Source organism: Pithys albifrons, chromosome 17 (genome assembly GCF_047495875.1).
Source record: "Pithys albifrons albifrons isolate INPA30051 chromosome 17, PitAlb_v1, whole genome shotgun sequence".
NCBI classification, from domain to species: domain Eukaryota; kingdom Metazoa; phylum Chordata; class Aves; order Passeriformes; family Thamnophilidae; genus Pithys; species Pithys albifrons.
Genome location: NC_092474.1, coordinates 4058280 through 4080336, shown reverse-complemented (window position 1 = coordinate 4080336; position 22057 = coordinate 4058280). Strand labels below are relative to the sequence as shown.

Genomic DNA, 22057 nt, shown 5'->3' with positions numbered 1-22057 from the left:
CCACCAAGCTGAGCTGTTCGAGGCTGGAGCAGACAAAGGACACAGAGAGAGCTGGGCCTGCTCAGCCTTCAGAAGACATGGAAATGGGAGAAATTCCTGCCTTCTACGGCCACCTGATGAGAGGACACAGAGAAGATGAAGCCAGACTGTTCCAGGCTTGTACAGCAATAGGATGAGAGGTGCAGGACATGAGTTAGAACATGGGAAATTCCATTAGACACATAGAAAAAATACTACCATGAAGATGATCCAATACCGAGACAGTTTGCCCAGAGAGAATGTGGATCTCCTCCTGTGGAGGTGTACAAGTCTCAAGTGGAACAAGCTCAGAGCAACCACCACTTTGAGAGGACATGGGACCAATGAACAGCTGGAGCTCCCTTCAACCTCAGCTGCTCTGGGACTGACAACTCTCTAGAAAGACTCCCAGCAAGAGGGAAGGGGTGCAATGACACCTCAATGAATATCTATTTAAAGGAATGGTCTTAAGGTAAATTCTGGATCCTGATGTGCCAAATCTGAGCATAGCAGAAAACCTTCTGTGATATTTTGCATTTCAGTGAAAACAATTTAGCACTCACCATTAAAGACTATTTTGCAATATTTGCTACTGTATTGTAAGGTAGTGTTGTGTTACGAAATCCTGTAAGGGAAACCAGACATGAAACAAAAGAGGAACAGAAGGCAGTAATTTGTTTTCTATAAACTCAATCTGACTGTATTTCAATAAAATTAAGCCATTGCCATCCCTTGCTTGGCTTTTTCCAGAAAAAAACCCCCTTTGAAATTTAATATTGATTGAGTCTGATTAACATAAAAGATATAAAGGTATTGAAAAGCAATCCAAAATAGGTGGTACAATATTTTCAGTGAATACTGGTCATTCTGGACAATAGGTGTGAGGCATCTTAAGGTAGCCTGACTTGTAAACCATTCAAAGCACTTGTCTACTGAAAATGAGGTCCCTTTCAGGTGGCTGAGACTGGCTGCACAAAAATTATCAAATTATAAAATAATCATGAGACCATCATTCTGAAAACTCGACTCACCACCAAATTATTTCTGTTTTAAACTCACAACATTTTTAATACCAGTGGTTTGACAGCAGTGCTAAAACAGGCCAGGACTTTTAAATTTTGTGTCCACTGACATAAAGCAGGAACAAGTTCTGGTGAAACCTGCTCTAAATTCGGATCTGCTGTGTTTTCCTGGCCCTTCTATGCTCTGTACCACCATGCAGATCCAAAGGAACACAAACAGATTGTCAGGGTGAAGGATTGGCCTCATTTCAAACCCAGTCCAACTGCACGTGTCTCATCAAGAAAAACATATGTAACTCACACTCACGAAAGCACAGCAGTTGTTATGCAAAGCCATTTTTCCTGGGCATTAATTCGTAAGAAAAATATCCTTATGTTTGTTCCTGCCTCTCCAGGGAGCCCAGTTTTCAGTGTTCCCCATCAAGCTGTGTGTCTGTCAGCAGCTTTGCCTGCAGCCAGTCCCAGCCCTCATTACTCACTGCCCCACTCACACGAAAACCGGGTGACTGTTGCTTGCTGTTGTTACAGGTGATTACAGCATTAGTCAGCCAGCAGCTCCAGAGACAAACCCGGCATTCCTAACCTCTTGTCTTTAACAACAGCATCATCAAGATCCTTTCCCATCAGCCTGCAGTAACTTCTGGCAGATTAAGAATTGGATTAAACAGAAAGACCTGCTCTATGGTTTTGGCTGCTTGGGAATTTAAGCAGCCAAACGTCTGTATGATCTTGAAATGAACACAGTTCCTCTTTCACTGCATGCTCCACACGTCAAGGAAATGTCTAATTGTGCAAGGAAAGAGCTATTGCTTGTTATTTCAAATGCTAAGGACCCCAGGGTCATCATTAATTCTTGAAGGAAAAAATCCAAAGAATATGGCATTTGTTGGATTCTGGAGATAAGACGTGCTTGATTGCCAAGTGCTTGTATTATTTCCTCATTTCATTCTCTGTATACAAACCAAGTGCTGTGTGCTCTTGACTCGCACATCTGTCACTGTGTTGGTAGTGGGACAATAGGAGCCTGCCAGAGCAAGGCCAGTGTTTAGTGTCACAGCAATAATGACAGGAGCTTGAAGACCAAACCAAGCCACTCTTGCAGACAATTCTAATTGGAAAATGAACCCTAAACATTAGCCCTGCTGCAACTGAGTGTACTTCTTGAGCACAGACACAAGGGAATACCAGAACTGTCACACCCCAGGGGACTATTCAGCTGCCTGGTCTATCATTTGGGTATAGACAGGTGCCAATACCATGAGTTCTGAAAAAAGCATAAATAATTGGCATCTACATATGGGGAAAATGTCTTGTAGCTTAGATTCAATTAGTTTCTGAAGCATAACAGATTCTTATGTGTTAACTTGATGAAACATTTTCTTCTATTAGCTGTACAGGCTCACTACAGTTATCAGGATGTGAAACAGAATCTAATCTGACTCATGAATTGCATAAAGTCTGATTAACGAGCTTTGGAATATGAAGTCCTTCCAGTGGAAGTTGCCTGAACACAGAAACCCAATCCAGAGAGCAGGTTTCTGGATCCAGGCAAAGCTGAGACCCACAGCCAGTAAGACTAATTGTTCCTCTGAACTGATATGACAGTATTCCAGAATCAGACTGATAAAATATCCCAGAAATAACTCAGGGACAGGTTGTTATTTTTTTTTAATTGCTGTCAATAATGACCTTGGAACAGACTACCACCAAAATCTGCAAATACTATCAGTTTGGGAGGCACTGTCAATACAAAGTGTGAACTATTAAATAAGAAGCACTAGATAAAACCAAAGATTCAGAAAAAAAGAAATTGAATTAATTGCAGTCACACATCATGGGGACTGACAGCAAGAATTTCAATCATCAGGTAAGAGATCTTCAGCCTGAAAAAAACAGAATGACAAAAAGTTCTGGACATAATATTGAGTCACATATAAATATATGTCATGGTACAGAACAATCCCTGACCAACTAAACAAAAACTCCCATTAACCAGAACCAAACCTTTGTATGTATCATTAGAGATGGAGAAAAAAAACATTTCCAGGGCATAAAAACTTAGGCAGCAACATCAGCAAAAGAGATTATCTGGTATCTGGTTGTCATCTTGGATATCTGTTCTCAAAAAGGGTGAATCAAAATCAGAACTGTAGGTGCTGAGACGTTACTGGGAGAATGGAAAGTCTGTTTTATGATACAAAATTCTAAGACCTTAACCTATCTAATTTCAGGAAGCAATAGGATATAATTAGGAAAAGAAAATGGTTGTTGGCAATATCACAATGAACCAAAGGTTTGTCCCTTTCTTTTGAGTAGATTTCATCTGTGATTCACTAATCATTTTGATTTAAAAAGGCTCCCTTTCAGAATTGGGTAACATTTTAATTAAATATTTGAAAACCTGCCGAACACTGTAATTGCAATTTAAAAGCTATGAATTAGGAAGGTAAAAGCTTTTATCTACTCTCTAGACATCTTTTGCTTTTTCATATAGCTGTCAGTGAAATTCTGAGGAAATATTCACTCACTGAAGTTGAGCAGGACAGGGTATTCTGGCTGATGTGATCCAGCACTTCTGGCCTCAGCTCTCCTGAACACAAAACAGTCACAGCCAAAAGCAGATCCCCCCTGTAATCAATCTGTTCATCTGTATCACACACATGGGTGGAGATTCCCGTTTCAGCTCTCCCACAGAAAAGCACTGATGGCATCCAAAAGCACCCTGACTGTCAGATTGGATGGGGGAGAGCAGAGAGAAGGCTCCACCAGCCTCCAACATCCAATTGCACCATCCCAGCACAGACCTCACTGTGCTCCTGAGCGGCTCCCAACAGAGAACAGCAGCACCCTGCCCACCTGAGGAGTGGCACCAGAGCAGAGGAGGGGCCCAAGGAGAGGCAGGGACAGCCACACCAGCTTTGGAGCTCCAGCAACGACAGCGTTTGCACAACTAGGTCTGTGCTCCAGGGCCCATGACCCACCCATCACATCTCCTGTCAGGGGGAAAAGGGCCAAGGTGAACCCTGGACTAAGAGGAGACAGTCTGGTGACTTCAGGAGCAACTTCAGCACACTGCCCATCCCTCTTCTATGGAATATAGAGGGTATAGATAAGATACAGATATAGAACAGTATTTTCTGTCTGTTTTTATCATTAGTCTTCTCTGCTTGGTTTCAGAGTTCTTCAGGGTGAGGCTATAATTAAGTACATGTTTGTGCAGCACTGAGAACTCTGGTAGCTAATTCTGAGCGACACATCCAGTCTCCAACAGGACAAAACAGCACTAGCTAAAAATTAAATGTTTTAGATACATATATTTATAAGGTCATTAATACCCTAAGCATTTTTAAAATCCAGCAGTGACTGGCATTGCCTTGACAGCTGATCCCTGTAATTATTAGAAATAATTTTAATACAGAAAAGCTTCCTATATAATAGATAGGCTCTTTGCTGCAGCAATTGATTTTATTTATTTATCTGGTCTATTTATACAGCTTCTTATGCTGATGGTATGTAGAACAGTTTACTTCCTGTCAACATATTCATGAAATTTTTAGAAAGAACATCAGGAGCAAGTTGAAACAATAAATTATCTAAAAGGTAAAATGTTAAATTGATGTTCAGGTTTTGGATACAATTTATTTAATATGACTGCCATAACTCACAAGCCAAAATGTCTCTAATGGGTCTGAGGATAAGAGCAGGTTCATCTAGATGTAAGACTGGGTTTAAGGCCAACCTTGCTTTGATTGACTTTCAGGATATACCAAGACAGATCTTTTAACAAAATATCATATGAAACATAAAGTTTGTTACATTGAAAACTATTTCTGATCAACATATGAGACATTTACTCTTTACAGCTAGTTTAGAAACCTGACCTGGTGAAATAAATGTTCCCCTTGTGTCTCATACAGTATCAGCTGTGGTGACACTGCAAAAATGGTTGCACTGGTTTTAAAGGTTGTTTTGCTCCCACACTATCCTCTCCATGAGATGAAGGATAATAGGATCTTTCTTCCTAACAGCTCACCCTAGTTTGTTTGAACCCCCTTCCTTTGCAGCTTAAAAATTGGTTAGTCTGATGTGCACCACAGCAGCTTTTCCTGTGCAGGAACAGAGCCGAGTGCAGGGACAGCTCATCATGCTGGGGCTCCTTGAGAGGGTCAAGAAGGAATAATTCTTTGCCTTCTCTGCAACCTGTTTGTTGCAAAGTAATGAGCTGGACTTCGGTCACTGACTCTGTTTAAGCCTGTCATAAATCAGGAATCTCTTAGAGGTTTTTTTCTACATTTGATTTAAGTCTCTCTCTGTCTCAACTCTCACTTGGCTGTCTTGGAGGCCGATGTTGCACTGCTTGAGGATAATAAATAATGGGCCAAAATCAGAGAGACAATGGAAGCTCAGCTGCTGATACAAGTCAGTAATTCACAGTTCACCATCCACTTTTGCCTGCTAAAATATGGCTGTGATGGTTGGAAGGTTGTCTTTAGAGTTCTTGCCTGTGCCAAGCAGACTGCACCCTCACCACTGCACCATTAATCAAGTCTCAAATCCCATCTTTTTTCCTTTCCATTTCAGTTCTCAAATAATAAGGTTATTTTTTTAGGTTGATGCTGACTAGATTATAAATCTACCTAAGGGCTATCCCAAAGTGTTCAGGAAGAAGGAAAATCAGGGCTCAACAAGCACCCAGACTGGAGCTGAGTTTGATAAGACTTGAAGGAACCCTGTCCTGCTGGTCCTTGGTCGAGTGGAATCTGCCTGCCCTGGTGCCAGGCAAGTTTGAGCCTCTCTGGGCAACAAGAAAGCTGAATTACCAACTCCAATATATATATAAAGTCTTTTTGTTGCAGCATTTGGTGACTCAAAAAAAAAGAAATCAGGAATCTCTAAACTGACCAATCTTCTGCTTTGCAATTTATGAATCTGTAACAATAGCAAGCAGAAAAGAGCATGGAATAGAAAGATGGTGCAGAGGTGGCATGTGTGAGTCTATTAACAAAACAAAGCTCTGCCTAATGTGAAAGCATTGAAATAGTTCTTTTGAAAGATTAACCTGTAATTGAAATATTCAGGAGTATTTCCTGTTTGGTGCTTCTAAACATGAAATTACACATTCTGCTAAGACAACCAGTGAAAAAAACCAACCCAAATTACTCTCAGTCTGCATAAACAGAGAAATTATATAATGCCTTATTTTCACTGTGGTTCTTTCTAAATGGAGAAAGAGACTTTTTCTTTATTTGATATTTGCAAATTACAAATTGGCTTTGCAAAGAGCACAGGGAAAACTGAAGCACCAAACTAATCTAAGTTAGACATTTTGAAAGGTCTGCACCTGAATCATCATTTCCTAAGAACAAAAGAAAGAACGACAAAGGTGTGGAGATTTGGGACACCCCAGGGTTTCCTCCCTGACACTCCAGTTAATGCAAAGAAGGTTAAAACTATTCCCAGTCTGTCAGTAATTCAGGGGTCCCTGCCATTTACCTTTGGTTTCTCTCTCACCCATTATCCCAACACCTGTTGCCTTGCAAAAAGCCATCTCTGATAACTTTATAGACTTCAAGTGACTTTTGAGCACAGAATTTTGTGCTTCTGGATATGGGCTGGTTTTTTTGGGGTTTTTTTCATCTTTAATGGAAATTAAGAGAGTGAGTTGATTTGTAGTAAGTGCCAGGAGAATCTATTTTTGTTCTTAGGAGCTATTTTTTGCCACTATATCACTTGATAATAAAGCAATCATGGACATGTGTGAGAAGATCTTTGGTTTTCTGCCACCGTTAGAACCACTGGGAAAGAAATCTTTTATCTTCTCAATTAAGTATGGAGTGAATAAAACCCCCTCAACATCTCAGATTATGTAAATCAGATCATCTCTACAGTTTTAACCCTCTATACTCCAGAACTCCTGTAAGTAACAAGAATAGCCAGTTATGTGAGTCTGTAAGAAAACACCTTCAGTCTTCAATAATGGCATAATTAACTTGCTTTCATTAGACAAACATCCAGGTTACATTTTTTTAAATGCTTTGAGATAGATTTTTTTTTCTTTCAGCATTAAATGTGTCAATATTTTCTAACAGATTGCCTAAGAAAAAAATGGGGCACAGCCAGACCTTACACAGGTATGTGCCATCCCTAATGATGAAGAAATATAAAGGGAAGAGAAGAGAAAATGCACAAAATTTCTGTTTGCACTTGGAATTTGGGGGTCTAACAGCTTTTTTAGATAAGAATGAGGCCAAAGAATCAGGTATTTTTCAAGCCTTGTGGTTTGCACTGTGACCATGGGGCAAACTCTCAGAATGCATTTATGTAGAACAGACAGGTGGATACACACTGTATTTTGTGTGTTTTGCACTCCCCAGGCAATTAAAAATCCCTCAGAAATCACACTATTCATTTGATTTCTTCTCTCACTCTCAGATGGATATGGAGTCAGAATTCAAAACCTGGGAAAACTACCATTTGGGAAGATACAGGAGTACCTGTGGCTCATGTGAGACATGCACCACATTGACCTGAGTGTCCAAGCACACCACCTCCTGCATCCAGAGTGAGTCCTGAGCAATGGGAATGCCACGACCTCAGCTTCTGCCTCCAAAAGTCAGGGTATCACTGAAAGACCAAGACACAGCCTTCCATGGGAAGCTGTGGTCTCTCCTCAAGTGGTTTCACCACACAATGAAGCAAACTTCAGAAATCAGTATCTGTTTCTGCAGGTGCTCCAACTTTCTGTCCCTCCCTGCCCTTTCAGCAGATCATCTGCATCTGCCAGACACCAGAGTTGTAAAGCAATAGGAAAAACCTGCAGAATGCCAAACAATTCCTTACCATAGCCAAAGGGAGGACTCCTACCAGATCCTTCTGGCTCACGTAGATCTTGGAGATTCCCAGATCAGATGTTGTATCTCCAGGATATTCGACCTGCCATGTGATGAGCTGGGTCTCAGGTAGGTCAGTCAGGTCCTCAATTTCAAAATCAATCTGCATGATTTCAGAGGAAGGCCCATCAGCACTGGAAGAAACAAAGAAAGGAAAAGAAATGTTCCATTCACATAACTGAGAAGCCAGCAATATGATTGCTTTTATATTAATATAACATTGGATTAAAGCTCCTTCAAAGAGAGGATTTAGTGGGATGATGGATTTAATAACGAATTAATCATTTGCACTTGTCTTAAGATTTCAGGGTATTTCCCACCAATTCAAGTGGCTTAGTAACACTGTGACATGGATCACTATGCACTGCTCCACTTTGCAGGTGGAGAAACAAAACCCAATCAAGGCAAAGCAAAGGCTAAAACTACAGCCCAAACTAACCCCAAGGGTCTCCCTTTGACAAGCACATTGTACTTCCTCCCTGGTAAAGCAGCACATGAACAAATCTAAAGGGAATCACTGCTTGAGATGGGAAACCACTGCATCAAAAGTATTCTCTGCTTTTTAAACAAGAGAGGCATGGAAGAAAGGTCAAGGCTCAGGATGGGGTCTGTGAACAAGGGCAGCAGGGAGCAGAGGACTGGAAAACTTGGAATTAATTTTTGGCTATACTGCTACCTTGCTGTGAATGTCTGTGTGAAGCTCCTTTTGTCCTTTGCTAAACTAGGAATTATAGATAATTGAGCTTGTTGTGATAGAGCAGAGTTACAAAACTGGATTATTTAATACTGGCCAATCCTGCCAGGACCCTTGAGTGGAAAACACTAGAGAAGAACAAAGAGTTACTAGATGTGATATTCTGGCAACACTGGGTTTACTGGCACCTTACCAGTGCTACTTTGGCTTTACATTCTGTCCTTCCTAAGGTTCCATGGTCCATGCAAGTGAATGCCATAAAGCAGAAATGTAAAGAGGGAGAATTGGGAAGGGGCTCATTGATGCAATTCCCACAAAGCTTTTTATAAAACCAGATACTGTAAGGAAAGCAATGCAGTGAAGTTCTGTTGTGTATCTTGGCCAGGAGAGCTCCCCTAGGCCAGTGGCATTGAGAGAGACAAGAAAAAACTGTGAAGTTCTTGAGAAATGCAGAAATCCAGAGGCCAATGGGAATGGCAGTGCTTTTCCTTCTGAAGCACCGACTGCTGAACTGATCTTCAGTGTGTGTGTGGTGGGGAAAGGAAGGAGCAGAATTTCTTTCCATGGGATAATCCTCCAGGAGAGAGAGACTGGCACAGCACTGAAGTGTCACAAACCATTTTTGCTGGAGACTGCCAACTAAAGAGAGGAAACATTTCACCAACTGGTTGTAGAATCCCAGAATGCACCCAAACCCCAGCAGGTTTTCCCAGCTGATGTGGAAAAAGAGCTAAAACTAAGCATATATTTATGAAAACCAGTTATGACAAGAGCCTCGGTTTGAGGCTCTGCCCAAAATGCTCAGAGATTTCTATCATGCTGGCTAAATCCAGTACTTTATCCAAAGCTACTGCTTGAAGAGGTTAATCTGATCATCTTTAAGGTTTGGATTTTAATGGATGCACTGAGGCCTTTCCCTCCTGGATGGAATTTAAAACAAGCCTCTGTATATCCAAAATGGAACACATTGTGTTCCATTTCTCATTTCTTCATGTCAGGAAAAATAAAAGAGCACAATTTCTAAACTAGCACTGAATGCAGTCTTATTTCATGCTGACCTAGGTAGGATCAGAAAGCTGCTTTATGCAGCTGTGACTATTGAATCTCAGTTACCTTAATTGTATGAGCAGGAACAGGCAATGCACTGCCTATAAATACCTGGCAGTGAGCCTGGTTTGTACAGTATGTTCTATCACAGTTTCTGTGTTTAAAGAGCTAATTGAATCTTCATACAATGAGCCCTGGGTTTGTGATTCTATTCTGGGTGCCTTCCTGCATTATTGCCTTGGTGTCTGCTCCTCCCAGTCACTGGCCCTGCAGAACTGGTGCTGTCACCAGGCTGTGTCCTGGAATAGCAGGGAGGGACCACTGCAGGGAGGGGACCTGGGGCACAGTGCCACAAAACAACCAAAAAACTGTCCAAAAACCCCAAACAGCTTAATCTTTTCCAGCTATGTTGGAGATTAGGAGCAAAGGAGTAAAGTAATCAGGACAGATTAAAACAAAGGAGGGAGTGAAATGCAGTGGAAAGGATATGGAGGGAGAATCAGAGCACAGTCTTTATATGCATGAACTACACCTCACACATGGCACAAATACAGGAACCCCAAAGGCACAGAAATCTTTCTTTTAATTTCTCCTTCAAAGCAGGTATTTTAATGAAGCATTTCTTGAAGCAAAAAATCTCCACTTTGCTACCAAATGAGATTTTGATAGAAATTATTTGAACTGGTTCCTCTTAGAAATACTAAACACCTCCAAAAGACAAAATTACAAAGCACCACAAAAATCAATAAGAATCTCATTACTGCTACTAAGGATGTATTAAAAAAATGTGAAAGTATTGCATGACCTATGATCAGACCCAGGCTGCCAGCACCAGGGCAGGAACTTTTGTTTAATTACTTTACTCATCACTTGCTATGACGATCCTCCCAGGTGCAAATCCCAGGGGTCTGTGTCCCAAATTTACAGCCTTCCTAAGAGCATTCAGTAACTGAAATCTTCCAACAGAGAAGCCAAAAAGTTACCTTTCAGAAAACACAGGCAAAAAACATAAATGGAGAAATCTGAACAAATAATATTCATCAGTGGAGGTCAGTCACATAAAAATACTTGTGGCTTTCCTGTTAAAGTCAAGGCTGCTTGGTACAACAAGGGTATTTCTGGGGTAATCAGCCACTGCTCCTTGAAATGATGCACTGCCCCATCCTCCTCAAGGTAGGTATATACCTTATGGTCACCATAATTCAGCAGCATGTTGGCAGCTTGTCTTTGCTAAAGCTAAAACCATCATTGCTGGCACAAGTAAAGCAACAGCGTGAGGTACAACGTGGGAGGCTACACAGTTACAGAGTTTAGGATGCACAAACCCCAAGGTTCACAACAGCAATTCAAGCTGACTTGAAGAGTGGTCAAAGTAAAATGGCTCTTGGTGCTAATTTAAAGTCAAATCCTTCACACAAGGCCTTGCTGTTTATAGCTGAGAACTAAACTGGAATGGGGTTCATTGTGATGCCAATAAACTCTCCCTGTAAGCAGAACCCTGTGAGCAGAGCTGAGCTGTGCACCTTATAGACACATTTTTAAAGGGTCTCAGTTCAATCTGAAGACAAGGAAGACAGAAAAAAAACAGGAAAAGTTCACTGGAAGGGAGGACATTGGAATGGCAGGACAACACAAACAGGTTTGCACCGTATTTCTTAATCTGCCTCTCATTTCCTAACAGGAGATCAAGCAGCTCTTACAAATTAAGAACAATGAGAAACTGTGCTATCTCTAGGGGAGTATTTGCTACCTCCACAGGGCCATCCTGCACCTGCTGCTTCTGACACATCCCTGACTCAGGCAAGATTTTTGTATAAAAATTCCTTTCTTCTGTCCTTTCAGCCTGGTGGGAGTCCCTTTTAACTCTGAGAATCTGGTCCTAAAGCCCTTGGCAACTGCTGACACCTCTGCTGTTGTGTCAAATTTCTTTAGAGAAGGAAGCAGCCACTTCTCCAGGTCTCTTGGGATGCTCTGCCCTGCAGGACAGAGTTGTCAAGACCCTATAAATGCAACAACAGCTACTGCTGATGTCACTGGCTGTGCTATGACTTTGATCTCTGGTTAATGCTCACAACACAGGATTTGTTCTGAAGCCACCAAAAATGACCAGCATTTAATGTTCTCATAATAAAATGTATAAAGTTTCATCACTGTCTTCAGAAGGATGTAACAGACAGGAGAAGCCTTAAAGCCATGAATATGCAAAATAAGATGCATCAGAGGAATGTTAATGAAAGAGCCTTTGGGGGAAAAGAGGAAGAAGGTAATTTTACTCTCTTCTATCTCCACAAACATACCCAGGTTGCCAACACTTCTCCTGCAGGGTACCAAAAGAGGCTGTGGCCTGAAATACTGCACAAGCCAGAGCCAGAGGTGGAACAGCAGAGCTCAGAAAAGGAAGAAATGTTTCCAGAGACAAGTGGAAAAGCGTTTTAGCACGAGAGAAAGGAGACAGCAACACAACTGACCCCATGAGGGAGTTTGGGAAAATCATGACTCTCATTTTACAGGAGAGAAAATTAAACTGAAAATTACTTTCCCATAAAAAGAGGGATAAGATTTACACACCACAAAGTGGAATAAGGTGGCATTTCAGAAAGAAAGTAATTTTTTGGGTAAAAGCTGGATCAATACGCTGTGTTGTCACAGCAGATAAAAACCCCAAGTGAGCCACTGGCAGGTCTATCAGCTGGGCTGCAGGAAGGTTTGGAGACTTGCTGTCATCTGTCCTGCCCCTGCACACACCCAGCAGTGGCAATGTGTGCTAAACATTCCTTCTTCCTTTTGTGGTAGGAAATAACATAAAACAAAATGAGATGTAGAATAAATGGATACCAAAGAGCAGCGGGAAAAACCCACTGTTTGTAGCAAAACTCTTTTTTTTTTTTTTTTTACATTTCATTTCTGATATAGAATCTTCTTTTTAAAAAAGTCTTTTCCTATGGCATTTTTTCCAGAATATAAACAATTTCACTATCACAAACCTTTTCTGCTTATCTCTTTTGGAGCTGTAAGCCATTACTCTTAATAACAACACTAAACAGAAGTTGTTTCCTAACCAAAACTGAAGAAGTCAAAGGGAAATCAAAGGAATCAACCTTTCCTTCAGAATATTTGCTTTTTTTTGTACCTCCTTCGGTTTTGCTTAATAATTTCTCCTCAACCCTAGAGCTCCTCTACAGCACATGGCATTACACTTTCCTATAGCAGCAGATCTCCAGCAGTGGCAAAAGTCCTTAAATAAAGTGGACTTTATCCATTAGGCAATGCCCCTGGGAGAAAGAAACTGAGGAACATACTGTCTTCACACCTAAACAGATTTTGGGTGTGTGGGAAAAAAAAAAGAGGAAACTAGAAGAAATTATGAAAAAAAATATCGCTGAGAGAAATAGAAAAATTTCCTTTACCAGGAGGAATAAATTTTTATATATCCACCCATATTTGAAGTATTCAGGAAAGGATCCTGATAATCTTCCAGTTTATCTTCACCAAGAAAAGACTTAAAAGATTCTTTAAAAATATCCCCAACTCTGCTTTCATGGAAGAGAACACTTTCATTTCTGAGGGTTTGTTTATTTGTTTTAAGAAGCCTTTACCTGTGAGTCAAACTGTTGTGGCAGGGGAGGGACATTTGCATTCCTCTCCATATTTGCTGGAGAGACAGAGATCACATCTCTTCTGAATAAACAGGTACTTGCAATGCAATAAACTACTTGTGCTTGGCATGTTTGATGGCATCCTCAGAATTAGGTGTATAGGATGTGCAAGTAAAGAATGGGGGATCACTGGCAAGGAGAGCAGAATGCTGACACCTGAGGGATAAAAGGCAGAGAATGGGAAAGGAACAGTGTGTGCCATGGTGGGTTCATTGATTTGGGCTTTTCTTTGGGGCTCATCACCACACAACACAATTGCTTTGGAAGGGCTGATAACTTCTTCCCCTTCAGCCAGTGGGGATTTAAAAATCCCTCTGCAAGAGATGTCATGGGTGTAAACTTCACAGCCACAGTTAATCTCTTTTTTATGCCTTTTTTTTTTTTGTGCTTATTTTCCTTTAGGCTCAGCAATCAAAACATGCTGCCTTTAGGATTCCTGGGCAGGTCTGCTCTAAAACAAAGCACACAAACATTTCTGCTTCCATTGGGCAGGACTTGAATATCTGATACAATATGAGAAGACAAGGCTAAGGAAAGCATTCCCCTATGGATGAACAGTTTTTAGGAGCTTTATGTCTCTGGGGTGCAGTCCTTTCACCAGTTTCACATACATATCTCACATAAGCTAAAAGCCCTCAAAATAATCTTACAGGCAAAGAGACATTCTTTATTTTAATGAATCTGATTGACTTTTCCTTCTGGCTTCTGAGCTAAAGTGCCATCAAATAATATTTTTCTGCTTTTTTTTCCAAAAGCTTCTACACAGGAAAACAATTGCAGAATTCCCGTGAACTGTTTTATTCCCACAACTAGGATTTAAGATAAAAAAATCAAATATTGCAGGAATTGACATTAAACATAACAGGTTTAAACAAGCATAACAGCATGATATTGCTTTCCACCAGCTGAGGAGCTGGCTCAGCTCCAGAATGTGAGCTCAACATACTCAGTTGCTCTCCCAAATCCATGGAGTGGGTGTGGATGTGGCTGGCAAGGCTAGAGCAGGATTCCCACCCCTCCCCTGCAGCTGAAAATAAAACGTCTGAGTTTACCCCCAAAGTTCAAACTTTATTAAACCAAACTCAGACAATATGGTGCAATACCTGCACCATATGTTTGCTGTCAGTGTATCCACACTCTGCACTTCAGCCCCTGGTTCCAATCCAAACAGATAATAAAAAGGAAGAAATATTTTGGACAGGAAAGTGAGGTTTGGGGCTCAGCCCTTCCCAAGGTCAGAGAGGGCATTCTAAAAAGCCAGTGTCTGTAGAACACTGTTACAGCAAAGATCATTAATCACCATTGATCCATCAAGATAAGGTGATACATACAGCAGTACATTAAAATTTAATTTTATTCATTGTCATCTTACTATTAAAAATTCAGTGATGGGTAGGCTGAAAAGTCATTTTTCTTTAGGAATCAATGTAAGAAGTGAAACAACCAGCAAGAAAAATCACCAAAAAATGAGTCTGCTAATCATGTAATAAAGTTATTTTAAAAAATTGATCCATCTCTCTGGAGCTTGACATCAGTAGTGCTGGTTGAGAAATATTTGCTGAATTATTTATTTGACTTTTTTTTTTACTGTTGTCAAATAAATTATTCACTACACAATTTTCCAGCTGTTGATAGCACTTTTCCCAAATAACTCAAACCATTCAAAAATGAGTAAAAATTAGCAAACCTCTTAACATAATATAAATTTAAAAGATAATTTCCCACCAAGTCAGCAGTTCAGTTCAGAACCATGATACTGAGCATCCCTTGACACAGCAAACCCAGTGATCATTTACTACATTACGATAAGGGAATGGTAAATCAACATTGACTTTATTACATTCAGTCTAATAATCATTCAATAAATTATTCAACACAGCAGTCAGTAAACATCAAATAGTTTGGAAGCAGCCCAATCAAGAGGCAACAGCAGAAAAGCCACAGTTACTATGTGGGTGGGAGTGAATTGCAGGGCTAAAAAAATGGTTTTACTGACAGTACAAAGTCTAATAAAACACTGCAAATACACTGTCAATCTGGCTTTCTCTACCTGCTGTTTTTATTGTCCTCAGCATAAAAATAACAGCAAATGTAAGAAAACTCACATATAAGTGTGATAAAACTGCAAAAGAGGAAACCAGGCATACAGTCACAAAGGTTCATTATTAATTGGTAAAGTTTCTGTAGGATCCAGCCAAGGCTCAGACTGCATAACGTGAGACAACCTCAGAATGTGCTGATGGTTGTCCTAACTGAGGAAGGCATAAAATGGGAAGAAGATAACAAACCAGTCAGTTTACAGGTAGGTAAACCAAGGACAAAGGCTTCAATCAAATAACAAGGAGTTCAGGAAACATGAGAGTGATGTGTGGTCTCCATACCCTTGGTCTGCCCAGCACTGGCAGCTCTATGGGAATTTGGCTCTTCCATCATAACCCCCAGACCTAAGCCTTTAAATCAAGAACAACCTTGAGCAATCCTAAAACAAACTTTAGGTTTTCCACTCCAATTACAATTTCTCAGACTGTTCACACTGTCTCAGTCTCCTGAAAATGAAAGAAACCTTTTTCTGAATGGGAGAACTCACACAAACATAGCACTGATCTGAGGGAAGGAGGCCCAGAATTTTCATACTAAAAAATAACAGAGCCAGAGCTGCAAATATTTGCTGTTGAGTAATCCCAGTGTAGGAAATCAGGAGGTCAAGTTCTGTGCCCAGTACACCACCCTGCAGCAACATCCTTTCCTCAACCTGCAAATATTTATCCACCTAAAAACCCTTATATACATGAGCAGCAAATTTACACTTGTGCATAGATACATGTGGGATGAGACTGGAGGAGTTCAGGTGAAGTCTTTTTCAGTAATTATCTAACCCTTAAAGGCAGCCATATAGAAAGTCCTCTGCATATACAGGAAAGCTTCCCAGGAGGTGCAGAATTTTGCTTAGCACATATAATAGGGCTTTATTCCCCATGATGACCACACAGAAGCATAAGGGAAGCCCTTGCAAGAGGCACTTCCTGAGTCTCAGACTTAATACTTTCCTTTCAAACTATCCTAATGATGGTTAGGTAAAATTATATTGAATAAAGAGGTAATCCAGTCATTGACTCTGGTTCTGTGAGGTGCACTCCCCCCCTGCAAAATGGAACATGCAAAATATGTATAAACAGCCTCAATTCTGCCTTCCTCAGAGTGCCTGTCAAGGGTCTACTGCAACAATTTCCACATCACAGTCCTGGGGAGAGGCAATCAAAGGGACTATGAGGTGCTGAGGAGTAAAAGTCTTACTCCCCAAATTCCATCTGTTCTTTCCTTTCAGCATTGCTTGCTCTTGCTGTTCTTCTGCAATAAGCACCCAATAAACCTCTTACATAAGCTTATCATGAGTACCACTGAATACAGTGCTTATTTTTATTTTTCTGGCAAATATAATATATTGAAAAGTTCAAGCAAAAAATCACCAGCCTGAAAACTTTGAGAAACTGGTTCAGAAGCTACTTCTAAAGTGAGTGTCCCTGAAAAGTGATACATTGCCAGGCTAAGTTACTGTATTCACATTTACATCAAAAATGCAGCATTTTGCTGCTTCATCATCCATGCTTCAGACATCAGCTGCTCTTTTGATGCCCATCTCAGTCATTTAACTTTGGAATTCAAAATTATTTTAAAATTATGCCCCCTACTCATTTTTTAAAAATTTAATTGTGGTATTAAATCCCGAGGGGAAGATCCAATATCTTAGCATGTTGCTCCAGTGATGTCTCCAAGGTGAAATCTGTAACACACCCTATTTTATATCTTGCTTCTTAGTGGCCACACTGCTTAAAAAAATGCAATTATACACAAAAGCAGCATTACATTTCACAAGACTCAAGGTTTCAATATATTTCAAAATTAGTGGCTTATTTGGAGACACCTGCAAGGCACATCCAATATATGAGATTAGTACCCTCAACTACAGGAACTTCCTTTGCTGTGAACTATTCAGCAAGTATTTCTGCTGAACTTGTACATCTGCAAACTGTAAAGTTCTTTTCAACTAAAAGACAAAAAAAATAAAAATGTTTTCTTTACCCAAATGTTCAATGTCTGCCAAGACTAGAATTAAAAGATAAATGCTTCCCAGCTTTCTTAATATTAAATCAGAAGAAGCTCCAGAATCTCTTTTCTTTCTTACTTTTAGGCAATAACATGGAAAATAAACTGAGGAGAGAACATTTACATTGCCTCCCCCACCAGCAGCTTTCTGAAAGAGCTTTAGGCTGAAATGTATTTTAAATCAGAGAATTACAGTGTAATCTTGGTTGGAAGAGACCTCTGAGAGCCATCTGGTCTAATGCCTTTCTCAAAGCAGGGCAAATTGCAGTGTTTGAATAAGTTTGAAACTTTTCAATTTTCTCACATGGTTTTCCAGAGAGATTTATTGTTTAGCATCTTTTCTGTCTTATGGAAATGCTGGGATGGCCTCAGCACCTAAAGCTGCACTTCACACACTAATATCCACGTGTAAGGGACACAGGCAAGCATAAAAATAGAATTTTCTCTTCCATCAGTTCTTAAAGATTTGTAACTTGGCCATGACCAAGTAACTGGAAGCCATCTGGATCTCTGCTAGGCTTCTGTTCTCTTCCACCACAAATGATTTACAAACTATTCTGTTCAAGTTGAATTGAAATACAGCAGTAATGATAAAAATGCAATGATAAGAATGTTCCTTTCACAAACAAATCCTCATGATGAAAATAATGAAGCAGGAGGCCTGTGAAGAAAGGTAATATCAGAACACTACATTCACTAAAACCTGGAAATTAAATAACACCATGCTCTGCCAGACTATTTTCCAGGCTGTCTGCCCTACAGCAAAACAGCATCTGATCACCAGCACTAAATGGAAAAGTGCCACCTCTGCTTTTCCCCCATTCACCTTCTCAATCCCAGTGCCAGCTGCACAGAACTTGGGAGCTGCAGCACCAATGAGCTGCTTAAAAAGCTGCATCTGTCTCATCTGTGTCATTAGCACCTGCTGTAATGCAAGGGGAAACACAACCCTCACCAAAACAAGCATGTAATACAGGAAAGGGCTTAAAGACCTGATTGACAACATTAATATTAAAGGTTTAGTAAAATACAACTACTTTGGGAACTATATGGACATACAGAATGCCATGTTGTTCTCTACCATTTTTAGCAATTGAAAATGACTGTAAATGCAAATATTTGCCTCTGTTTTGCATATAATACATATTAAAAGTTGGCATCTTTGGGCATGCACTGCAGTATGGACATTTGTTTTATTTTATCAACATATTTCAACCTTGACCCTGGAGGCTACAAGGTACACTCAGAAAATTACTCTGTAATGGTCAAGATAAGAGTCCCCATCCCTGCTCCAGCTGTGGTACTTTTCTTCAAGCAGATGTTTCCCCTCTGTACACCTCGGGATAATCTGATAGCCATGATGAAATCATACAGACAGGATGATGATACAGGTCTGCAGCTGAGTCCTAGGTCCTGTCAAATCAAATCAGAGCTTTTGATGTACTTGTGACACTAAAAATTGTGTGGGTTCAAAAGCTCACAGAACTCATGTTCTCAATAGCATGAACTGTTTAAGTCAAGAAACATCATCATTTTGGGTTTCATTGCACCCAGTGTTGGTGCACTTGGCTTTTCATCCTTTAAGCCCGTGGTGCACTTGAGCTCAGAAGGACTGGTGGGATTTAAAGGGCTATGTAAGTCCTGGAAATCCTTGGATACTCCCCGAGGAATCACAATGAAGAAGGTAGTAAGGGCAAGTTATGATTGTGGCTATTATGCTGAAGGGAATTATCCAATAGAAGGTGCACTGAGACAGCAAACTATGCCCAGGGCTGGTAACAGTGCAAGAATCAGCAACAACTTGCACTGATTTATGCACGTGAGGACACTCAGCTACCATCCTTTAGTCAGGTCTACCTTTGCTATCTGACCATCAGCAATCCAATCTTATTTATGCAAATGGTCCAGGAGCTGTCAGAGCAAACAAAAGGACCACCTACCCCCAGGAAAGGTATGGCCATTCATTCCAGAGGGAAAAAATGTCAGCACAGGAGGAAAGACAGAGCTGAATTTATGTGCTGGCCTGGGTAGGAAGAGATCTTGGTCCATATGGATAGTTCCCTACTATTGCACCCACCACATCGTATAATCTCTCCATAAACTTATCAAGCTCCATTTTAAAAGCTCTTAGGGATTTTAAATGCCTATTCCCTGAAAGGCTTTTCCAGAACCTGATTATTTTAATGGCTGAAGCAGCCAGAGGAGCCACCCTGGCTGGAACTGGAGTCTTCTATGAGCCACTGCTCAGAGCAACCAGACCACAGAACACTGCAGACACTGCAATGGATAAATGTATGGCCAAATGCAGCTCCACTTCCTACAACAAGCACTCCTAGTAAAACATTAAGTAACTCTGCAGACCTCCTGGAAACATGTAATGGCTGATAATAGCTCCCTCATCCAAAATTATTCCTTCCACGTGTCCTCAAATCACCTCCAGCAAAACAACTTCCCTATCCCAATACAGCTGTAAACAAAGCCATTACTGCAGATAAACTTAAATGGACTTTAAATATTCACTGATCTAAGTAGGCAGGCTGAGAAATGGTAGGTTCTCACCACCTTATCTCAATGCACTCTGTCAGAATGTGACTACAGTTGTTTGCCAGTTCCAAAAGTAAAGTACTCCTTCAGTAAAAATAGTAATATGATCAAACTAGTAACTAGAAAACCGGAGGAGAGAGAAAAACAGACATGGCATGAAATGTTTCATGAAATCATGTGTCACTGTGAATAAGAAATACCATTTAACCAGAGCAAGGATCTCATGCCATCAGCTTATGTGAGAGATGTAACACTTCACAGGAGCTTCCTTACTATGGGGCAAACTCCCATCTACTGTAATTTGGCATTTAAAGCCACTTTTACAGCTAAGTTTGAAGATACTAATCTAGTTTGTGTTGGAAACAACCACCAGCTCTGGAGGCTGAGCAGCAGCACAGCATTGGTTCTACCTGTAAGAATCCCAGGCCCATACTAAGAAATCTTTGCCATTGACAGTGGAAAGATGTACATTCAGCCCTTTAAAAAGACATATTGGTTTTATTGAACTGGAGGCAAGGGAAGAGACACCCTAATTGTTATAATTATGAATTCAGTAACGTTGGCAATCATTAGTAGCTTCAACGGGTTCATGAATCATTCACATAACGGCAAAAAACAGTAAGTGAAGATCAATTCCTACTCGAGTAGCATTTCATTTCATGGCAGACACCTAAACATTAGACTGCTTGAATTCCTATCTGTTTTATACTCCTACTACTGCTCCACTACTCCAATTCTGAGTCTCTACTGACTTCATCGAGTGTAAACTCTTTCTTTGCAAGGCCAACACAAAACCATTGGAAATAGAAACACTGCTCTTCTTTCACTGCAATGGAAAACCCTCAGGGTACTTGCTGGAACACAAAATCACCAAAAAAATCTGGCTTAAAATATCTCCTCCAAGAAAGCATAATGGAAAATTTGGATAGGGAACATACTCCAAAGTCCTAACTAGCATGGTTCTTGGGATTTGTGTGGAGAAATCCAACTCACAGCTGTTACAAGTATTAAAAGCAACCAAATGACATGAAGAATTAAAACACAGCACTGCCAAAATTATCACTACAGTCTCTGAATATAAACAGGCTTTTAGGCATGGTTTTCCATTTGCTCTGCTCAAGCTGCTTGACTTTAGTTCTGCTGTCACTGCACAGCAGGATAAGGTACAAATAGGAATGACAATGACTGAAGGAAATGGACAAGCTTTTTTTAGAAAAACGATAGAAGAAATCATCTGCCAGAATTCCAGAGGGCCTGAATGTGCCAAACTTGAAGTAACATCAAGTTGACCAGAAGGTTGGCTGGTGATTTTCTGAAAAAAATCAGTAGGTCAGGTTTAAATGACAGAAGAAACAAAGTGTTTACTTTCCACAAATATTTCAAGAATTTATGTGCCAAGGAGAGAAAATTGCTAGAGCAGGTAGGCAGGAGAGTATAATTAAAACCAACAGGATATACAGAGCAAATTCAAAGCAAAAGGACAGTGGAAGAGTCTCAGAAATGGCAAACATAACAACTGGAAAGGTTTAAAATTAGATAGGATAAAATGCTTAGAAAGAAATAATTTTTGCAGTGGCATATTTGGCTATAACAAGCTTTTTCTGATTGTGGTTTTTTTTCCCAAGCTCCTTAAGAAAGAAAGGATGATGCAATCAGTACTTCTGAGTGTCTGTCATTCCCTCCAGTAACATGAGACCAATTTATACAAGGATAGAGGCTAAGAATTTTAAAATTTTTGGAAGCAGACACAGCAGAAGAGAAGGGACAAGTGATTAAAGCCTCTGCCAGAACAAATGCAGTGCTCTCCCTCAGAATCCTTGTGTGCACTCATTCCTAAGCAGCAAACACACAGAAACCAGGTTGCTAACCACAATACTCTTTAACTTTTATGGCTCCCTGGTTTTATTTCAAGTTCCAGTTCCAAAGCTGATCCCTGCTCAGCAAACCAATGAAGCAAATTCCCTTTCAGTCTTCTGGGACTCAATCTCATTTTATAAGTTAAGCATATGTGTAAGTACTCTCCCAAATAGGAATGAATCTAAACAGTCTGCTGAGCCAGGCTCTCATTTATCAGCAGAACCA

At 40.3% G+C, this 22057-nt stretch overlaps 1 protein-coding gene across 1 annotated transcript in view; it reads right to left on the bottom strand.

Moving 5' to 3' along the window:
• The window catches only part of TMEM132D (transmembrane protein 132D), a 233626-nt gene that overhangs the window by 78472 nt on the left and 133097 nt on the right, over positions 1-22057 (bottom strand). Inside the window, exon 4 of the mRNA XM_071571918.1 lies at positions 7881-8064. Within this exon, the coding sequence (XP_071428019.1) occupies positions 7881-8064 (184 nt within the window). The remainder of the gene's footprint in view (positions 1-7880; positions 8065-22057) is intronic.